The 22653-nt window shown below is 34.0% G+C and overlaps 1 protein-coding gene across 2 annotated transcripts in view; it reads left to right on the top strand.

Annotated features, from left to right (window-relative positions):
- Positions 1–22653, top strand: part of LOC136831376 (uncharacterized) — a 1849518-nt gene that overhangs the window by 638837 nt on the left and 1188028 nt on the right. For both annotated transcript variants that reach the window (XR_010850855.1, XM_067091727.1), the window contains one exon: positions 2384–2437. Coding sequence is in view for 1 of the 2 variants with exons in the window: in XM_067091727.1 (XP_066947828.1) it covers positions 2394–2437 (44 nt within the window). In the remaining variant the exon portion in view is untranslated. The remainder of the gene's footprint in view (positions 1–2383; positions 2438–22653) is intronic.

The raw sequence follows: 22653 nt of genomic DNA, 5'->3' as shown, positions 1-22653 counted from the left end.
ATATATATATATATATATATATATATATATATATATATATATATATATATATATATATATATATATACACAGTATACATATATAGATACATATGTGTGTATATACGTACACATACATATGTGTGCATATATATACACATATACATGTGTGTATATACTATATATACATGCATATCTCTATATATATATATGTATGTATGTTTATATATATATATATATATCATATATATATCATATATCATATATTTATAATGTGTGTGTGCTTGTATATATGTGTGCAATTATATATAAGTTTATCCTATATATATATGTTATTGCATATATCTTGTTTATATAGTTATTGCTATTTTTTTTTTTTTTTTTTTTTTTTTTGCTCAGTTATTCGGTGAAAGGTTGATTCACAAGTTGTTGATTTTTATGTGTATTGCATTGGATTGCTTGAATATTTTGAAAAAGAAAAATGAATATATGGGGGACAATTTCAACTTGAGAAGCAAAGCCAATGAAGGGATCAGTGTGATATTTGGAACGGTGAGAAGGCATTTAAAGTGCATGTCCTCAGTGTTTTTTTTTATACATTTCGTTAGGTATTACTGATTTTCTGGAACGAAAGGCATGAATTTATAACAAGCCCTACGTACTTTTGAGACCACATAAAATATAAGCATAAAAAGTACTTAGCGTACAACTAAAGTGTTTGAGACCACGAACACTATTTATATGCTAAAATAAAGGAATATTTCAGCAAAATGTTAAGACTTTTTTAACCTCTAGTTAGAAAGGATTTTGTTCAGTAGTTAAGTACTGCGGTAGTGGCTTTTACTTAATTTGGAATTTTTTTTTTTCCAACCTAACTGTAGTCACTGTCACACATACTTTGAACTCCTGAATCGTTGAATGAATTTACTGAGCACAAACTTCCACAACATATACCGACGAAGGAGGCTCATCAGAAGTGCGTTGAACACACACACACACACACACATACACACACTATCATTCACCTCTGTCTTACATGCGCTCTTACGAATGACACTGCAGTAATCTATCATTCGTCATTCTTTCCATATTACTGAACTATTTCGAAACATTGGTCCAGCCTTTCACCTATGCTAACCTTTTTACCACTTTTGTATATCTGCACACATCTCAGTTTTTCTGTTGTTTTTACACCACAAATACTATGCATACAATTCACCCCAGTAGTTTCAACTTTTTTCGGCTCATTTGCATTCAGCATTCAGCCGTAAACTTCACGTTCATTAAGATGCGTTAGCATAATAATTTTTCTTGCTTTCCGCCTTTGGCTATTTCTTACCGGTCTTTCGCACATACACACCTTTTTGCTTCATTTTTTTACACACTTTTTCTCTCATTCTACCATCATTCATTATGCAAATGAAACTTTAGCATTTCCACCATTCATATTAACATTCATTAGCTCTTCTGATTTTCATTTATCCTCATAATCTTGCTCCCGCTCACTTTGCTTCTCGACTTTCTCATCGTACAAACTTTCCCTAGTATCTGCAGCTTCTCTTTACACTACCCAATCAATTGTTGTTTCTTATCAACCACCTGATTTGCAAACATTTTTTCCTTGTTTAAACCTGCGCTATTCTTACTCTATGGGTCTCTCTGGAATGTACATTTCTTGTCCAATCAAAATATAAACTACCATACACTTTCGTTGTTTCTCTGAGTCAGTAATTCTTGTAATCGCCTATATCACCTTGACTCGTATGCAAGGTCATTTATTTTTCTCATAGTTTTGTCAGAACCCTTCCCTCACCCAGCCACACCCATTCCATTTTTGCCACTGTACCGGAGTATCTCCATTGTAACTTCATAGACTCTGATGATTTTACATTCTCCAGCCGCTTAATTGCCTTCCTAATGCCCTTATAATTGTCATTGTAACTCCACATTCAGTAAGTATTTAAAATACGCAGTCCATTATTATCAGTATGATTACGATACAAACTGTGTAAACATTAATATGTAACAAGTCTACAAGGCCGTTGAAAACAGACCTGTACTGAATAGAATCATGATAGAAAAAAATTCTTTTGTCTTGTGTAGAATCCGCTTCTAAGAGAAGTCTGCCAGAAAAATATCCCCTTTCTGGTAATTTTTATTATTAGCATACATAATTTTGGATGTGTCTGGAGGCTTTGTATTGCACGTTCTTGCTCAACTCCATTTAGTATTCAGCTCTCGTAACAATCTCTGGCCTTTTAAGATAAAATATTCTTAGAGATTGCTTTATGCTACTTTGTGTATACAATTACAAGATATACGGTTACGTTTCTTAAGCCCAGCACAACGTGAAGTCTTAAGTGAATATGAGTAAGTTTACTAATGACATGTGTCTCCTTCCTCAGGTGCCCTGAAATGAGGCCACCCAGCCAAACGGATTGCCCCTCGCAGAATTTAAGGTAAACATTGCTTTTTTTTTTAATCTCTTAAACTTCTTAAGGGAAAGGATACGATCTCCTCTGGGTGTTTAAAGTCTGAATAATTGCTGATTAGAATTTTGTAAATCTTTGCTCGTGATTGAGATTACGGATATGAGAAGGGAAGTAAATGCATTCATTTTCATATTCTTGATTACTAAAAGCCCTGCAGCTATTTGAAAATTATTTGTGTACTGTAAGCTTATTATAGTTGGGCACGAATATATGATAGGCCAGGTTTATCTAGTTTGGCAGGTTTGAAGATCGCCTTGCATTTCTCATATTACCTGGTATTGTCCAGATTTAATGCGTATGATATGTGATGTGTATCAGTACAGTCCTTTGGGGTACGTTTTTAGTTTTCCTAATATCAACAACGGACTTATTATATTTACAGTGCAATGCCTTCTTTTTTCTGAGAGTTTACTAAAAAGGAATCACTGCTCGTCGTATCGTTTTCGCTGTCTTTCTTGATGGACTCTTATTTGCCTGTGAAAGTAGTACCTATTAAAACTGTCTTTTGCAGTAGCACAAATGTTCTCTGATGTACATGTGTTATTAATTGTGTAGTACATCCGTCTTTCCATGGGCTGTGTGTATATATATACACAGTGTGTGTGTGTAACTATCTATGTATCTATCTATCTATATATATATAAATATATACATATATATTATATATATATATATATATATATATATATATATATATATATATATATATATATATATAATATGGTGAACAGTAATAATGGCACAGGTAAAAATGGCGTAAGTGAAGAAATAGGAAAAAATGGCACAAGGGAAAAAAATATATATTTCATCATACTGTAGTCGAGGGTTTATAAAAAAAAACTGCAATGCTCAAGCTATGTCTTTAATAAATCCTGAACAAAATAAATACCAGACCAGTAGCTCTCTAATCACAGGACAGTTCACTCCCGGTTCGGTTGTCATTGGTTCAATTGAAGAATTCTGGTTCAATTGTAAGTGGTTCAGTTGTCCGGGAATTCTGAACAGAAACACCAAACCAGTAACTCTCTGCAATCAGAGGGTAGTTGACTCTTGGATTAGTTAACTGATTCAGTTGTCTTAGAGCCGCCAGGCGCACACCATTGATATCAGTGGCTCTACCACAACCCCATCATGGAAGTCATAGCGAGTATTAGAGGAGAAGAGAAGACTTGCTTCCAAGGGTACATGTAAACAAAACAGACTGTAAGATCAACTACTGTCAGATGGAGATGTGTTAAGAGAACATCTTTTTGTAAAGGCACCATGGCCACCAGCCTTCATATGACTGATCCTGTACCAGCTGATGACCACAATCACTCTCCTGATCATGCAGCTATTTCAGCCACAAAATGCATGAACAACATGAAGAGAAAAGCAGTGAGTACAGTGATAGCAAAGGATGTAGTTGGTGAACCACCCAGAAAAAAAAAACAAAGAAAGTATATGATGATCTACAATAAAGACTAAAAAATTTATACAAAGACTACACAGAAGGAAGGAAAACCTGGATCAAGTGTTACGTGGACTTGGTCATAACATTAGATTCTAGTTACAAAATTCTGCCTTTAAAGGTTGATATAAAACTATGTTCACATGTCTAAACATCTGTATTAGAATTTTTTTTAATACATATTAAACTTAAATATTTATATTAAGAAATTGAGGTAAGACAATTTTTTTGCCACTGTTGAAAAAAAGAAAGGTTATTACGATATTTTTTTTAATTAGATTTTATTCTAAATAAATTTTTAAATAAACTTTTCTAATGTTTTGTCTAGTGTAGCCTAAATTTCAATAAACTTTTTGTGACGTTGTCTTCCAGTGCCATTTTTTCATATTTTTTCACTTGCGCCATTTTTACCTGTGTTATTTTTACCGTGCCATTTTTGCCTGTGCCATTATTACATAACTTCATTATATATATATATATATATATATATATATATATATATATATATATATATATATATATATATATATATATATATATATATATATATATAATGTTGCACTCAGGTATATAAATATAGAAGGAAATTCCTCAATCATATGAAGTAAACTTTCGTTAGCCACTGCTAGCTTTATCAAAATAAAAAAATCCTGTGGAGTGTGAAGGCATGCCGTTACGCCATATAACTAAAATCAAGCAAATGTTGAGGTGTGATTTTTTTGAATGTCAAACTGGTAGTTGAAAGGTACAACAATAAACATACCGTGAAAAAGCATTTTTCGGAGGACGAACTAGTCCATCAGTTAATTAGCTAACAGCTGGGTCGAGCGTCATCAAAGTATTCTAGTTGTCGCACCATTGTCGGTATCCAGAGGAGCAGGGGAAATTAATCTAACAGTATAGCTCCTGTGTCAGGAGTTTCAGCATAGGCCGGCGCCAAGGACGCTTCTGAGAAGAGAGTAGTTGCAGCAGTAGGCAGTGTGACTGAAATATTGCTAAATCTCTTGATGCCTACATTCTTGCAAATATAATCATTTGTGTATTTGTCTTCCCTAGTGCTGCTCTTAAATTCAGGGATGTGATTTATTGCTGTCAAAGCACCTTTCAGCATCGGACGCTGGCTGGTTGAAACTTATCCCGTAACCTACAATTAAGCTATATATTGCTACTGCGTTATAGTTATTCCGTAATCTCCATGGATGCTTATATTTAATATATGCCACTCTAAAAGCGGGATACAGTATACGCCAATATCTGTTGAAGTACCCTTGCACTGATTTCTTCCTAGTCAAATTATGAGCAAATTAGTAAGTCTAAAAGAAGGATTAATATTACCGTCTTTGTGCGCATGAGCACAGACATCATTCAGGACCTACTAAGGGATTCAGAGCCGATGAAACACGGTTTTTCAGCAATGCCTTTTTATCCAAGCATCGGATAAAGGTGAAACTTGGCAAGTGTATATTTTATAACCCTACCTAATTTTTACAAACTGCATTTGTGCTACGGCTTGCCACTTTGTATACAAGCAAGAAGACCCATGGCAAGATTTACAGCAGCATGAATAAGTAATTATTTCTATAGTGGGTAATAGTTACCTGGCAACACTCATCTCTTGGTGCAGCATATAGAAGGCTGTAGTGTAGAAACCTGAGGTAAAACAAAACAGATTGTCTTTTTGTATTCCAACCCTGAATAGATGTAGATCTAACAAATGAGCTATAGACTGGTTCATTATGTGGATGAATTACTCGTACATACATTGGATTATTTGTAAAGTAGAAACAATACGAATATCAAGAAAATGAGGCGAGGGTAAAAACTCCTGTTGCGAAGGTTTCTTTCCTTATATACTTAAACTGTCATTAAAAAGAGATATGGGATGACAGGTTTAGATAACAGTGGTTGGCTCCAAAAGCTTGTTGTTTGAACAAGTGTGCAGGCAGGAAATCCCCTGTCAATTAAACAGGTATGAGATGACAGGCTAAAGAGCCATCTTTGACCCTTGTGGCTTTTCCCTTTCCCAGGGAAATTTCCCCTGTTATTTTTTTCCCTTCAGGGGAGATTCCCATGGTGTTTCCCAAAAATGTCTTAGTGGCAACATAGGTTACTTCTCATTGTAGAATTTGGGAAGCTAGGCATTAGCCTGTTAGAGTTTATTTAAGTTGGTCAGACTCTCTCTCTCTCTCTCTCTCTCTCTCTCTCTCTCTCTCTCTCTCTCTCTCTCTCTCTCTCTCTCTTTGGTCAAAAGAGAATAAAATTTATATAATATATTTTTGTGTGGTCTGTGGTAGTACATATCTTTTAAGATCTGATTTTGGTGAAACTGTGTAGTCTTATAGGTGCCATATATAAAGTGTTTTTGTACTGCAGCAAGGGATTTTACAAAAGTGATACAAGCTTGTAAAGTGGATTTTTACTTATTATTACCATGGTATAATAAGAAATATCAGGGAGACTTTGCCTTAGTGAAATTATTATTGATAAATCTTTTGTGCATTTTTTTGTGTTCTTGTTTTGTGTATTTTTGTGTGTGTTCTTGTTTTGTTCCTTTTTTGTGTGTGTTCTTGTATTTGTAATTTCATAGTTTTACCCAAACTTTTGTGTTGGTGATTTAACATTTATTTACCTAACATTTTACATATTTTTGTTACTTTAACATTGCATACTTGATTTGATTTTCGTTTGTTAAGATATCCTTTTCAAATCTTGAGTAATTCTTAATAGTTTAAATTTTGCTTAGTTAACGTAATTTCTTGACAAATTAAAGCTTTGTGAATTAATCTCGTTTAAGAATTAATTAAATTCTGAGTTGTTTTCAAGTAATGGTACATTTTTCAGATTGTGAATTCTAATTATAAATTTTGAAGTTAAAAATAAATTTTTGCATTTAAAGTTCTTAAACACAATGTTTCATTTGCTGACCACCAGTGAATAGGGGTATTTGTGTGTGCATAAGGCAAAGTGATAAACATGTTTTGTTCCCTTTAGTTTTACTGAAGTGAATTAAGACCAGGAAACAATTATAGTTGTTTGATGGAGTGATGCCCTTTTCCTCTAGTATATTTAATACCTCACACATATCTTGATAAACTTAGTTTAATTTTTCAAGTGATAAGTAAGTTGTAAGGGATCACTGTTAACTTTAGTGTGCTCAGTCGTAATTTTATTGTTATGAGCGATCAGGTATCTGGCTGAAGTGAGGTAAATTTTTGATTTTGTGAATAGTTGAGTAATAACCAGGTAGCCTACTACTTGTGACTATATATATATATATGATATATATATATATATATATATATATATATATATATATATATATATATATATATATATATATATATATATATATATATATATGTGTGTGTGTGTGTGTGCGTGCGTGTGTATGTTTGTGTGTGTATATTTGTGTATTTCTGTGTCTGTGGAAGATAGAATAGCGTTTTTCCTTAAATTTATATAATCTCTGAAGACAAGCCAGGCATGAATTTATGTTTGAGAAATCACTTTCAAGTTCATACGAAGTTTACCACCTCATTTGCTTCATTCGGCCACACGATTCTGTTTTGGTCGACTTTTGAAGCACAATCAGACTTTAGAAGGCACCAGTGTGAGCGATTTGTTGTTTGGGTATCAGGGTATTTATTGGCTACAGTCTGGTTCTAGAGAACTTCTTTCATTAAACGTTTGGATATGTGTAGAAATGATGCTAGTACCCTCATTCAAAAAAAAAAAGGAACATAAATGAACAGTACTTCCCTCTGATCTTAAGAGTTTATTTGGAGCAACATAGGGGCCCATTGAGGCCCAAGAAGACAGTAGGGTGAATTAGACTGATATACTTTTGTGTTTCATTGATAATAGCATATTCTATCCGTATAGCTACAAAAGAAATATCAGAAGCGGTTTTAACCAAAAATGTTTCTTCTTGCATATAGGATGGTGTTTAGGAAGTAGGTACAGTCCTTCGAGGATTTTGCAAACGGTCGTTTTGCCCTGTGAGCTACTTCGGACAAGGCAACGCAGAGTGAAAAAGATCAGTACTGGTGACTTATTGATTGCTTGTGCATTTTTGGGGGTTAAATAAGTGGTTAAATATTCCCATTGTAGGTAATTTTTGTTACGTGTTCGTGTGCAGTATGAGGAAACTTTAGGAAACTTATGTGCCTTTATTGTATACATGAGAATAAGTTTGTACTTTCAGCATAAGTTAATCTGCATATCGAACATCCGTAATTTCCCGTATAGAATTATTTCAAAATTATTGCATCCTTACTGGGCAGTTTCCTGAAACCGCTGGTCCATGGCAGGTAACTGTACAAGCTTTGAAGCACCTCATTCGCACTGCGTCTTTCATAGCTATTACTTCTTGGCTAGTTCTTTTCAAGAGTCACGTATGCTTTACCAGTTAAAACCATCACCAAAAAGTAGTGTGTTTTTTTTATTTTCTGTATTTCCATTCGCTGATCGTCAGAATAAGGACAAATGAGTACCCTTTTCTCAAGAGAATGACAGGTTCTGGTGTGATAGATTATTTTTCATATAATTAAAAATTTTTGTTTCAGTTTGAATGTTTGTAATCTGTTTGTCAGAAATCACGTTATGACATCTCTCTCTCTCTCTCTCTCTCTCTCTCTCTCTCTCTCTCTCTCTCTCTCTCTCTCTCTGACATCTCGCATATATCTCGGTAGTTCTTCGTACTCGTTTTCTAATGTATATTTTCTTTTGTTAGTCATGTTTGAAATTTCCTATTTTACTGTTCCTCATGTATAATGTAAGAATTCGTAATTCCTTGGGGCAAATCGAGTCTCTTTCCTGTCGGGCATGCCAGTTTGAATTGTTGTCTGGGCAGATGCTTCATATGTAATATCCTTTTATCACTAGCGGGCTTCCTCGTGGTAAGAGAGAATTATAGTGAATGACTTGCCGTCATTTTCTTCATAATTAGGTGACTGACTTTTCAGTTTCGCGTACATCTCTGTTCTATTCGCATCTTCGGTACACTTAATACTCTTTCTTAGTAATTCCTTATTTGATCAAATAACGTTCATGCTATTCTTTACATATTCCCACGATCTACTTTTGAGATGTATATAAAATTAATGTAGGTACTCCGAACTAAACTGTAACGTTAGTGTAGATGGTCTTGATTGGACCATTGTAACTATCATGTTAAGCTTTGAGAGTCGCTGGCCATTCCAAAGCTAGGGATCATACCGGTCATGCTCAGCCTTTATTGTCTTAAGAAGTGGTTGAAAAGGTCTCATGCTGTCGTTCATTTTAATGTTTTCTCATTGTGTCTGTTAACCCGACCCTCCAATATATATATATATATATATATATATATATATATATATATATATATATATACATATACTGTATATCTATATATATGCGTGTGTGTGTGTATGTATGTATGTATATGTGTATACATATATAAGCTATCGTCTTATCGCCATTTTTTGTAAATGAAAAAATACTGTTTACAATTTGTAAACCTCCAGAAGTGTCTCCTATTTTTCGAGATGTCAGTCTTGAACAACCATTATTATTGAGAGAGAGAGAGAGAGAGAGAGAGAGAGAGAGAGAGAGAGAGAGAGAGAGAGACTGAGTCATTGCCTAACGGTATCTTGTCTTGCTTCCTGTTAGGGATTACTTAATGAAAGACCACAGGAGAGTAATTGCCAATCCAGAACTGTCTGCAAAAAGGAGGAAAAATTGTATTCGAAAGTATTTTAGCTAGTTAACGAGTCTGCACCGTTTGAAGTGTTATAGTTTCATGGAGCTAGATTATGTTAATGGGTCTGAACGAGCTTCAAGAACCCTCGCTGTGGACGGATGTTAATGTTGGGTATAACAGTTTATGCATTCCGATGTTGAAAACATTCGGTTGGACGTTTTATTCTTTATGATGACTCATTACTGAGGCATGCCAGTTAAACTCACAGACTAGTGTGGATTTGGAGCAATATTGTAGGCTGAGGTGTAGGCCATGATAAATGATGTTTTGTAACGTAAAACTATTTCATCGTCGGATTTTGTTCAGAGACAAATGAAATTTGAAATTCAGTTGGCAAGATTAAGTAATTTGGTTCTAGCTTCACGCGTATTTTTATGCAGTGGGCACAAACGTTATTTTTTGTAATATGTCGAATAGTATGGTAATCACTACTGTTTACCTGAAGTCTTGCCAAGATGTAATTAGTGTTGTACACAATTACTCCAAATGTCAGGTCAAATTTTCATGTGGTTAAAAATTTACGGATGTGTATTGAATGGTGACAAACCCAGTAAATTGAATCAGGAGTATGTTAAATGATTTTATAACTTGTATTATTAATGACAGAGGCCTGATAGCCAAGATCTCGAGTGAGTAGATCTCTTTGTTAACGATGGAAATTGAAGTATCGTGGAATCAGAACTGCCATCCTAAATAGCAAATGGTATCAGTATCATTATGTAGTTGAAACATATGAAGCCTGAAAAATTTGTATGAACTGACGTGCTTTTGTCCAGAAAAAGATTTTTTGAGAATGAAATGGATTTTTATTCCTTTTACATAACCAACTGCATTTTGTAATTTATCTGGCAAATTAAGGAATGATTTTCACAAAATTAGTGTTTGCACTAAAAAACATGAGAGTTAACGAGAAATGTGAACGCTGGTACATAGGTGATAACATTGAACTTGAGGGCGAACAATGTGTTAGTACTTTGATATCCGATGATCCCAGATCTTGTTGTCGATGGTGGTGTTAGGACAATAGCCTCAGGTTAGTTTTATGAGAAAAAATCATCGAGAGGAAACTTGTGTTCCCAGTCACATTGTGGATCTCTCTCTCTCTCTCTCTCTCTCTCTCTCTCTCTCTCTCTCTCTCTCTCTCTCTCTCTCCTGCAATGCGTTCTTGATTTGTACCTTTGCATGCTTTGATATCCGTAAGGAACAGGTTGCATCATCATCCTGCTAAACGAGTCCCACCCACTTCCGAAGCCACCTGCTTCATGAGAAACAACCGACAGGTCAAGGAATCAAAGGACATTAACTGCTTATATTGTTTCAGTTTGTTTTTTTTTATCGTGAATCCTGTAGTTACCATGTCGTCATCAAGAGCAGTTTTATTTTTTTTTTACTTTTTTTTTTTGCTCGACTTGTAACAACAGTGCACAGGAATCAGTCAGATATCAACCTTTCCTTGCTATATTTTTAATGGGTTAACATAATAATTTATGGGTTTACTCTATAAAAGCCGGGGATTGTAGTGTTGATCGCACAGTTTAAATTGTTTCTAAGTATATGATTGATTTATTCTCTCTCTCTCTCTCTCTCTCTCTCTCTCTCTCTCTCTCTCTCTCTCTCTCTCTCTCTCTCTCTCTCTCTCTCTCTTCTTTGTCTTTTGTAACACTGGATGTGAAGGACTTTTTCTCTTGTTATTTGCGGGTTGTTTGTCAGAGGCTAACCACTAGCAGTATTTTATCATGTTGTGTTGCAGTAATAATTTATTAAAAGTTTATTGCTGCCAGCTTCTTCCCTATGAAACTCGAGAGGATATTTTGTCTCTTGCAGCGCTGGCGCTTGAAACACACACACATACACACACACACACACACACACACACACACACACATATATATATATATATATATATATATATATATATATATATATATGTGTGTGTGTGTGTGTGTGTGTGTGTGTGTGTGTGTGTGTGTATATATATATATATATATATATATATATATATATATATATATATATATATATATATATATATATGTGTGTGTGTGTGTGTGTGTACAAGGTGTCCATAAAGTCATGGTGAAATTTGAAATACCTGTAACTTTCTAATTATACATGATAGAATCAATCTGTAAAAAGGATAAGAATGCTTGATGTGTGTGGCGTTTGTTCTTCTGAAGTTTTATTTATTAATAATTTTATAAGAATTTTATTCACAATTTTTGAAACTTAAAAAAGCACTTCTTTTTCCAGAACTGCTTTTGACCCATGGCTTCACTAGAAGAGAAAGTAAACTGCATTCTTTGGTTGGCTGAGCTAAAATGTACTGTCGCTATCCAAAGAAGGCTTACAACCCAGCATAAAAAAGAAGCTTCACACAGGAATTGCATACACTTATTAAATTATTCAAAAATACATAATCAGTATAATTTTTTTCATTGAAGTTATGACAGAAAGTAAGTCATGTATGATAATCTTCTTCTAACAACATTTGATAAATTTGGATTCTTTACGCTTTCATTTTAAGCTTTTCCTGCAGAATCTTATGCACAGTAGATTCTGAAAGACTCATTTCCAAAGGTGCTCTTCTTACTCTTTCTCGGACTTCTTTCAAAGGATTGCTCTACAGATGCTACAGTTCCTTTATCAACACAAGGTCTACCAGACCGTGGTTTATCAATAACAGAACCTGTTTCCTTAAATTTCTTCATCCACCTGGCTATGCAATTCCTGAGAGGTACTTATTTATTGTACCGAGTTGTAAACTTTCTTTGGACAGCAACAGTACATTTTAGCTCAGCCATGTCATAGAACTCCGTTTACTTTTTCTTCTAGTGAAGCCATGGGCCAACAGCAGTTCTGAAAAAGAAGTAATTTTTAAGTTTCAGATATTGTGAAAATACTTGATAAAACAAATAAATAAAAAACCTCAGAAGATCAGAAAAATTAGACACATCAAGCAATATATATATATATATATATATATATATATATATATATATATATATATATATATATATATATATATATATATATATATATATATATATATATAATATAGTATATACTAGCTGAGCAACCCGGCACTGCCCGGAAAAACTCTGAATAACATTCGATAAACTCTCTCTCTCTCTCTCTCTCTCTCTCTCTCTCCTGCTTTATCCTCCCTAACACCCCCACTTCTCTCTCTTCTTCTCTTCTCACTCTCTTTCTCACTCTCTCCCAACACACTCATTCACTGTTATAGAATTCAACAACCTAAGGCCATGTATTCACTATCAAGTTACCTGTCATTTCTACTGTCAGTTCATCGAAAACAGATGAACCGATGGTATTACCTAAATATCTTCCAACCGACTGACAGGTAATTGCACATGTGGACAGGTCAGCGCAAATTTCTTGACAGTTTGCCACTGTATTTCATCTGGGAAGCTTCTCAGACGCTCTGATCAGAATATGAATAGATTATGTATAGGCGGTCTTCATTTCGCTGTTAGACCCTTTAACGTTATTTGTAGGCCATTATAAGTCCAAATCATACAATAAAAATCTAAAACAATATTTCCACGTGATTCAGACAATTTGGAATAGGCTTAGGCCATTAATGTCTTTTTATATGTGTTACTATAATGAAAGTAAATTTCATTGTCTAATTCATAACAAACTGAACCAACCCCTCAGTTCTTATTTAAACTCATTCATTAATATTGTATGAGAATAGACGTCTTTTTTAATAAGAAATATTTACGCCATTTTACTTCTTTCCTACTATTAACTGAATTGCTGCGAGAGTTAACCTTCCACCCCCTCATCATATTAAGAAAAAAAAGTGGGAAAACACTTTCCCATACAGCTAACTTCAACTCGTGATACGTATTTTTTATATTGGTTTTAGGGATTTTTTTGAAAAAATAATAAATTACAACTCATTATCTTTGCAATGGCATCAAATTCCTTAATATAGATTGTGTATAAAGTTACATGCACGGAATCTATAAACTTGGTCAGTTCGTACAATAACGTAATCATGAATCAAACAAAATCCTTCCCTTCTTGGAGAAATGTTAGGCAATCGGTTATTTGTTTTGAATAAATACGCATTGATAAAAGATAGAAATGAATATATATTCTAATATATAACCATAATAATTTTATTTTCCTAAATGATGGAATACTATTCCATACTGTGTATGATTACATCAGCAAAAGATATCAACTGACGTGTTGCGTAAGCTGTGAGCATTTCGAGTTACTCGAAGTGCAGTAGTTGCTATTTCTTAATTTAATTCCTATTTGCATCTAATACATTTACCCTCCAAGTGCCTTTCGTAAAAAATTTCCAAATGAATGATCCACATTCCTGTAAAATTTTAATCTAGAATTTCCATTCATTATCTTCCAGGTGATAATTACCAAGCAACGTGAAAAGAAACTTACCTTTTGTATGCAGTGAAGTTTTTTGCCAATTCACGTAATAATTAATTCCAACCGTCAACGGTGTTTAGCCACTACTACGCATGCACGGACTCTGCTTTGCTTACTGTTGAAAGAAATGATCGATTTGGGTTTTCAATGTAGATTTTATCGCGGTAATAAACTATTATATTTATCATAAATTATGATCAAAATTCACGTAAAATCTGATAAAAAATTGACGCTATAGGAGATGTATTGTTGTAGGTTAATCATATTTCCAGCAGCGCCAGAAGAAAAGATGAACCATGAGGTGAAAAATGAGAATTAACCCAGAAAACTGAAGGAAAGTGACGAAAAAACGAAAATTTAATTTGTTTTGTCTGTGTTTGCATATCTGTCACGAGGTAGGGGTTTGATTTTGAGTTATAAACCCTTTCCTGGGGTAACAGAGGGGATGTATATCTATATATATATATGTATATATATGTATATATATATGTATATATATATATATATGTATATGTATATAATATATTATATACATACATATCATATATTGTAATGGCCTCGTCTTTTAGAGAGCAGTTTGAAAATAAAAACAAGAAATTGGGCTGGAATGATTGACGGAAGGTGAGACTAAAGACGAGGAGGGCTAAACAAAACGATCAAATTACCTTAAAACTAATTTATTATACAAATTAATGTACATTTACAAGTGAGACCAGGGTTTTGGGTGGCGAAAACAAAATGATCAGTTAACAAAAATATTTAAAATCAGTAAAGGCATCAATAGAGAAAGCCATCACACTAATTATACCACAATATTGTTATCAGAGCCATACACTGCTCGACACCACAATTATAACAATGTAATTAAAAATCATAAACTTAGGCAGTCATACAGATAGCATAAACAATAATGATGACACAATCGGCAACATAATAACAATAACACAATCTGTACAATAAACAAACAATAACACAATCTGTACAATAAACAAACAATAACACAATCTGTACAATAAACAAACAAAAATAGGCATCATAGTAATACATAATCAATTAAATAAACAACACCGTAGCAGCATAATGATGGTGACAACACCAAAGCAGCATAAACAAAATAAGCACAGAAATTCCGCAGAATTGTCGAGACAGTTATTACTGCCAACCAGGATAAAGATACAGAAGAAATCAGTCGAACCATCGAGAACAGCAATTAACTGTCAAACAGGAACACATCCTCAAAACAGATGAATTTGCCGACTCGTCGAGGCAGTGTTTTACTGTCGAAATATCCTCTTGCTGCTGCTGCAGAAGTCAAAACACACAGACGTAGAGGTCCTCATCCTCCCGCCGAAGTAAACAGGTCCTCACACCTGTTACCAAACAAAGTGACTTCCCGCTGCTCTGTCAAAACGCGCTGCTGCTGCCTTCTTGGCTGAATGTCGCCAAGGAATCGGTCTGTGTGCCACCCAAAATCTGACTAATGCTGTCAAGCACCCCATGACAGACGTCAACTCGCCACCAAGAAAAAAAAAAACACAAGAGGACAGGTGAAACAAGGGAACAACCAGAACAGGATTGTTCCACCAAAATAACTATTACGCCCCTCACAATATATATATATATATATATATATATATATATATATATATATATATATATATATATATATATATATATATATATATATATATATATATATATATATATATATATGTAATTCACTTATGTGGCCTATTCTCTTAGAAGGGTGTTACCCCTCCGGTCCTTGGCCAGCGAGTCTTAAACACACATATGCACGTACGAAGGTAGATAAAAAAGTTGAAGGTATCGTTAATAAAGAAAAACGACAGCAAATAATATGCTTCACGTCTTATTGTAACAATTTTCAAGATTGTCGTACAAGGATTTAGCTCGCTTGTCACCCATTCTTCTTCATATTTAGCTGCCTAACTTCGTGAACTATCGTTGCTCCCATTCTGAATCCTCTCTTTTGAAATCTTGAGGTGATCCCTGTGGGAGCCACGAGATGAGACTCAGCGGTCTGGTTTAAGTTTCCTCCTTTGTTTTAAACAGTATTCTCACACTGGGGAAGAATAATAAGAAATTTGCTTTTGCAATGACTCATTACGTTATTGCACTTGTTTTCCCCGAGTTGTGTCACTATATAAGAATGCCTGTACAGTTATGTTAGATAAAGTACATTGGTCTTCTTGATATGTGTATGCACTGTCTACGGTTCATGTCGTTTTAGTGTTTTCTGTTCCAGCCATTGTGACGAAATATTTTAATAGTAAGGCGACTACATAAAATTTATCTCGCATATTTTTGTGAAGTAAGGTCATCCAGTATCGAAAAGCTTCAGATTAGGTAGATAACATGAAAAATTTTTTCCTGTGGAACGCGTCATTAAAATAAAATTACATATTGTTAGTGCTGTAGCTCAAGAACGCTCTTTAAACTTGATAGAGATAGAATTTGGTATCTGGAGTGATTTTTCCGAATCAAAACTTTATTATACAGAGTATATTAGATATCATCATGCATTTTCTCTGAAATAAAAACCGTAGTTTCAATAATAAGGGTTAGATATCATTAGATATTTCCCTTGAAAATTTCTTTGCATTATTGAAAACTAAATATGATGGCAATTTGAGATAAGTGTTATATAAGGGTAAATTACATACCACAAGAATTTTCCCAATATACTTTAATAATTTTTATGTTTTTTATTTACTTTTCTGATTTAAATTGTTTATTTTCTTCACTGTTTCTCACGTTGTTACCTTTGAGGTTTTTTCTCAATTTTTTGCTTAATTTGATGAAAGGAAAGTGCGCGATTTGCAACTTTATTAACGTACTAAGGACGGGAACGAAGTCCATATAAGCAGGTAATGCGTAATTGTTTGTAAGTGCGGAAAGAGAGCGTCTACTAAGTGCTTATGAACATGTTACGTTTTTCTGAAAGGACACAGTCCTTAATGATTCATGAATGACGAAGGGATCACGGAACTTTGGGCCTTGTAAATCTACCAGATACACCAAATCCTCAATGAATCGTGGAATTTTAAGAAATAATGACATACCACTCACGAAATTAGGAAACCTGAATAAAGTGCAAAGTTGAATGAAAAGTGAATCCTGAAAGAATACTGAAGTCGGAATGAATAATGAATCGGGAAAGTTTAATGAACAATGACTTAATTTTATAGCCGAGTGATAACTTAAGCGAGGTATGGAAATCTGAGTAAAACCAAAGTTTTTTTTATATATATAAAGTCCGAAAGAATAATGAAACTTTTCAGTTTGATTTGACACTCATTTACAAAATGCAACAGTAGTGAAATTTAATGGATCTCTTTGTTGCATAGTAGTTGTTAGTAATTACTTTCAGAAAGTATACCTCTGTATCTAATTCATTTATCTTCATTTGTTTTTTGTCAATAGTTTAACATGTGTTTGTCATTTGTGTCAGAGGTAAATTGTTAAAGGATTCTTTAAAATTAGTTTTGTGATTTATGGTGGAAAATTATTAAAGATGAAAAGTTAAAGACATCGTCAGTTGTGATACCGTACACACTGCCATTTTGTCTATTTTCTATCTCCAGCCGTAAGTCACTTTTTAAGATTTGATATTTTACACACCATCTTTGTTTATTTATGCACCATATGCATTGTTTTGTTCTGGAATAACTAATTCGGTTATTTGTCTGTTGCTCCTCTGATGAAGATTATCATTTTGAACAGTTACATACTTTGTGATTTGCATCGATTTAGGCCTTTTACCATGCTCGCCGGGAAGTTGATCTCTAAACAGCTTTTTATGATATTTCATTTTGAAGTACATTTTCCTCTCTCTCTCTCTCTCTCTCTCTCTCTCTCTCTCTCTCTCTCTCTCTCTCTCTCTCTCTCTCACACACACACACACACACACACACACACACACACACACACACACACACACACACAGTTCATGTAGGTGTAATATTAAATATGTTCAGATTTCATTTCAGTCCCAGTCACAATTATCATTTTTCTGTAGTAAGCGAAGTGGATAATGGCAAAACTTTTTTATTGTATTCGCCCTCCGTCGTTATAAGAGAAAATATATTTCGGAACAACATGAGTTATTTGGAAAATAATGTCCCATTATTGGCTAGTTTTAAGTCGTTTATATGGTAAGTTACCAAAGGTCATTTTGGCAGGTAGGCTTCATATATTAGCTATTCAGTGTTGGGCAACATTAGCAGACCGTGGGCGTAGAACCTCGATTTGTTTTAGGTTTTTTAAAAATGGAGCCATGCCAGTTAATAATGATATATATATATATATATATATATATATATATATATATATATATATATATATATATATATATATATATATATATATATATATATATATATATATATATATATATATATATATATATATATATATATATATATATATATATATATATATATATATATATATATATGAAACTTATGAGAAATTTATGTGTATTATTATTGAACTATTGCAGTGGTGCAATAAACGATATAAATTTGGAAATTACTGGAAAGGGGAATATGGATTTGGAAGTAATGTGAACGTACTCTATATAACGTGACCGCAGTCAGCCTTGTCAGAACGCTCATTTGCGGATTAGTAAGTGAGTAAAATAGCACATTTTCTTGATTTATTGTGATTGTTAGGTTTGATAAAATTTCATTTTGCTAGTCATTGGCATTTTAATCTGGAAAATCAATTTGTTTTGTCGAGATTCTTAAGTTATATTTCATTGCATTTACATATATAGAAATAGCACCATGCTTATTTTGTAATAGTTTTTTCATTTTCTCCGGGGTGAATGTTTGGATAACAACAGCCATGTGTTTGGTTCTTCTTCTTCTTCTTGAGATCGCAAATTTCTGAGAGCCTCCTCTAACTGCTTCTGTCTTGATCGGCTCATTTCATATTTGGTTGTGGGAGATGTTTTACAGACGGCTGCCATTCTTGACTCCAACCCTTCCTGTATATCTAACCTTGGGACCTAGATTGTGGTGGGCTGGCTATTCATTGTTAAGGGGAGATGGTTTTTCCTCTGAAGGCAAATAGCTTCTCAGTTGTGGCAAGTTCCACGTCACTAAACCGACTGGCTAATATGGAAAAACTCAGTAGGCCTACTCAGAGGATGGTCGTGTTGACGAGAATGTTCGCGATTGGCACTGAATGCAAGTTTGTTAATTGGCCCATTTGTTCTAATTGATCGGCCTGCGTTCATAGGCACCGGCCCGAAACTGGCATTTTGATTTTTCAGTGTAAATTGCATTAAAACAACTACACGTATACTTATAGACTACAGATGGCTAGTTCTCTGGACACGCTGTCTTTGAACTTGTAACGCAAGGAGAAATAGCAGCTGTATTTAGTATACCTTTTGGAAGATATGTAGATATTAGATTCTGAAGTTGTTTGCGAGTATACCTGTCATCGAATTTAGAGTTGAATCCATAAGAAAATAATATCTCCTTGAGGCAAGAAAATTCAAGGTGAATTGAACTAATCCGAACAAATCTGAAATTTCCTAGTTTTTTATTATTAAATTTCTCTAGTCAGTGGGTATAAAAGATGAAATTTTGATTGAGAGTTATGTGAAAGTTTTCCTTTGTATACCTCGGCTTGAAATTCATACATTGTTACGATTCACAATAATACTGCATCTAGAAACGCTAATTTTCCCGTTGTCTTATCTGACTGGAATATGAGACTTTCATTATTCGAGTTTAAATACTCTAGGAGACTAAAAATATATAGAAGTTGTTGTTTACGTAGCGTCTATATAGAAGTTGTTTCGAGAGACTCACGGCATTTGTTGTGCCATCTAACCTGGTGGTATACAAGAAAGACATAATCTAGTGTTGGAACCAGTTGGTTGCCCATGGCGACTCTGTCCATTTGTTTATAAATAAGCATGAAATCATTACAAGTTGCTGCGGCTGAGCGTGATGGGAGGTAAATAAAGGACAGTGTGCAATGTTGCTCATGCGTTTTGTTGCCGAGCAAATGCAGCCTACAATATTTTTTTATAGAAAGGTTTTAGATTTTCTTATTAATTTGCCATGTTGAGAAATGTTCATCGAGTTGCGTCCAGGAAACCAATGGAACTCCAGTACCTCCATGTCGGATTATATTCTTTCTTCTGCATCAAATTCACTCTTAAAATTATGCCGAAGGTTAACCTTGCTGTCATACTTTATAAATTTGGAAGTATGTATGTGTATAGTCAAGTGCATGTATTCGAACTTTTTCGTGTGATAGGAGATGAATTTGTTGTGAATACTCGTATGAAACGATCAGTTGCAGGTCAACATTTCTGAGCTGCTGCAGTTAAGAAAGTGATCTACTTCTGGCTAAAATCTTGATGTAGAATATTATCATTTCGAGAGAGAGAGAGAGAGAGAGAGAGAGAGAGAGAGAGAGAGAGAGAGAGAGAGAGAGAGAGAGAGAGAGAGAGAGAGAGAGATTGGAAAGGAATAGAAGACATCCCTCATAAAATACAGGTAGCACCGGACAATGTATTTTTTAGAGTTGGGAGCTTGGCATTGACTTAAAGTCCGCTCTAAGGAATAAGTCCAAAGAATAATTGCCACAGATAGCTCGATAGGTATGTAGATAGTTTTTAAAACAAAAAAAAATCTGGTTTTTGAAAAGATCACTCGTTCTTGATATTTCGACTCCTTTAATGAGACTGTTCGTAAGGTTTTGAAAGACTTAGCTATAAGTCAGATGGTAACTATATAAGTGTGGTGTTGAAAAGGGCCCTTAACTTTTTGAAAACAAACTGCCAGATCCACACCTTGTTCTCTCGAAATCCGGTTTTGCTTTTTCCGTGGCAGCCTGAATGTCTGTAAACACTCACGCGCAATCACCCATATTTTCAAGCACGGTATTTGAAACTTATCCTGTTTGCTAGAATCTGTTCCACAAATTTTTTAAGGAATTTAAAGATTACACATTATGTAAGTTTGTTAGTGAATTGATTAAAGTGGCATTTTCAAATCCATTTTTGCGTTTAAATGTGTTGAGGAATATTTTCTAAGGATTTTATGGATAACTATTAACGTCGAATTCACTTTACCTTGGTAATTAATAACAGTCAAGGGGAGTTATATGTGATAAACGCATTTACCGTGTCCAGGATTCGAACCTAGGCGTTTTTTGGTTGGTAAATGAGTTGGCAGTCATCTTATCCACTAAACCAATGACGTATCCATTCTGGCATATCATGATGGCTAATTCGAGTCATATCATGATGGCTAATTGGATAAGCAGACTGTCAGTTCATATGCCAACTTCAAAAAGGTGTAGGTTCGCATCTTCGAGTCCAGATTCAGGTAGATGCACTTATCACATAATTTTTTGTGGTGTCATATATTCGCTAGTTAAAGCTAATTCGATATAAATTAGTTATTTGTGGCTTAATATTTGAAAGAATAAAAAATAGGATCTTTAAAAGTGGCTAGTTATCTTGCACAAGCATATGTTTTTTTGGAGCGTTCCTCATTCACTTTAGTTACCTGTCTGGCGTATAATATTGTATTATGTGTCATTATTTCTGTAACTGGCTGGGTCATCACAGGTGTTACATTAGTTACAATACACTGGGTACTGTAATTTTTGTGTGCCCTCGCCTCTTTTCCTTGGCCTTCGCTTGTCTGAGTTTTGATTTCATTTGATTAGGATTCAGCCATTAAATTATTAAATTGATTATTTTTGACGTTTTTGCCCAGAGATATAATTAACTGATATTTATGATCAAATAGATATGCGGTTTTTTCTTTCAAGATATATGCTAATTAGTACATCTGTGTCTGTATTATCTATATATGTGTATATATATTTTTTTTAATTTATTGCATGTATTTATGACAGACAAACAAATATTTCAAGTTATAGGCTATTTACGACGTAACGATATTTCTCCGCAAAATCTTGAATCCTAGAAATGAATCTTTTCCTTTATCAATATTGTTGTTATTATATATTAATGTTATGGGATGCCTGTTGTTTTAGTTTAGATTAATAATTATTTTCCAGACTGGGATTGCAGCAGATCCAGAGGAAAGACTGTTGGAAGAAATTAGGTGAAACTTCACACAACATTGCCTATATACTTGAACCGTGTCACGTAGGTCACGCAAAATGGCGGCCATACTGAGTTTCGTTGCATAACTGTCAAGATCTCAGAACATCGTAATGAAAATTTCTCACATTTTTCATGCGTCACGCATTAATGCCAGTAAATGAGAGTTGTTAAATAATAAATATTAATTCATATTAAAATTAAGCAGTAGCTACTATGTCAATTTTAACTCACTCAGAAATTGTAAGTTTTTGTAGCTTTGAGGCTTTGAATTTGATTTCGTTTACAATTGGCGTGGATGCTACCTTAGCAAATTTCACATGAATTTCGCCAATATCACATGACATTACAGCTGTACTGGAACGTGTATAAACCCTACAGACAGCTTTATCAGAACCACACGAGGAGAGTATTATATACTTTAATTGTACCATGTGCATATAAGA

This window comes from Macrobrachium rosenbergii, chromosome 48 (assembly GCF_040412425.1).
Source record: "Macrobrachium rosenbergii isolate ZJJX-2024 chromosome 48, ASM4041242v1, whole genome shotgun sequence".
Classification (NCBI taxonomy): Eukaryota; Metazoa; Arthropoda; class Malacostraca; order Decapoda; family Palaemonidae; genus Macrobrachium; species Macrobrachium rosenbergii.
Note: the sequence above shows the minus strand (reverse complement) of the source record. Positions and strands in the feature narration are given on the sequence as shown.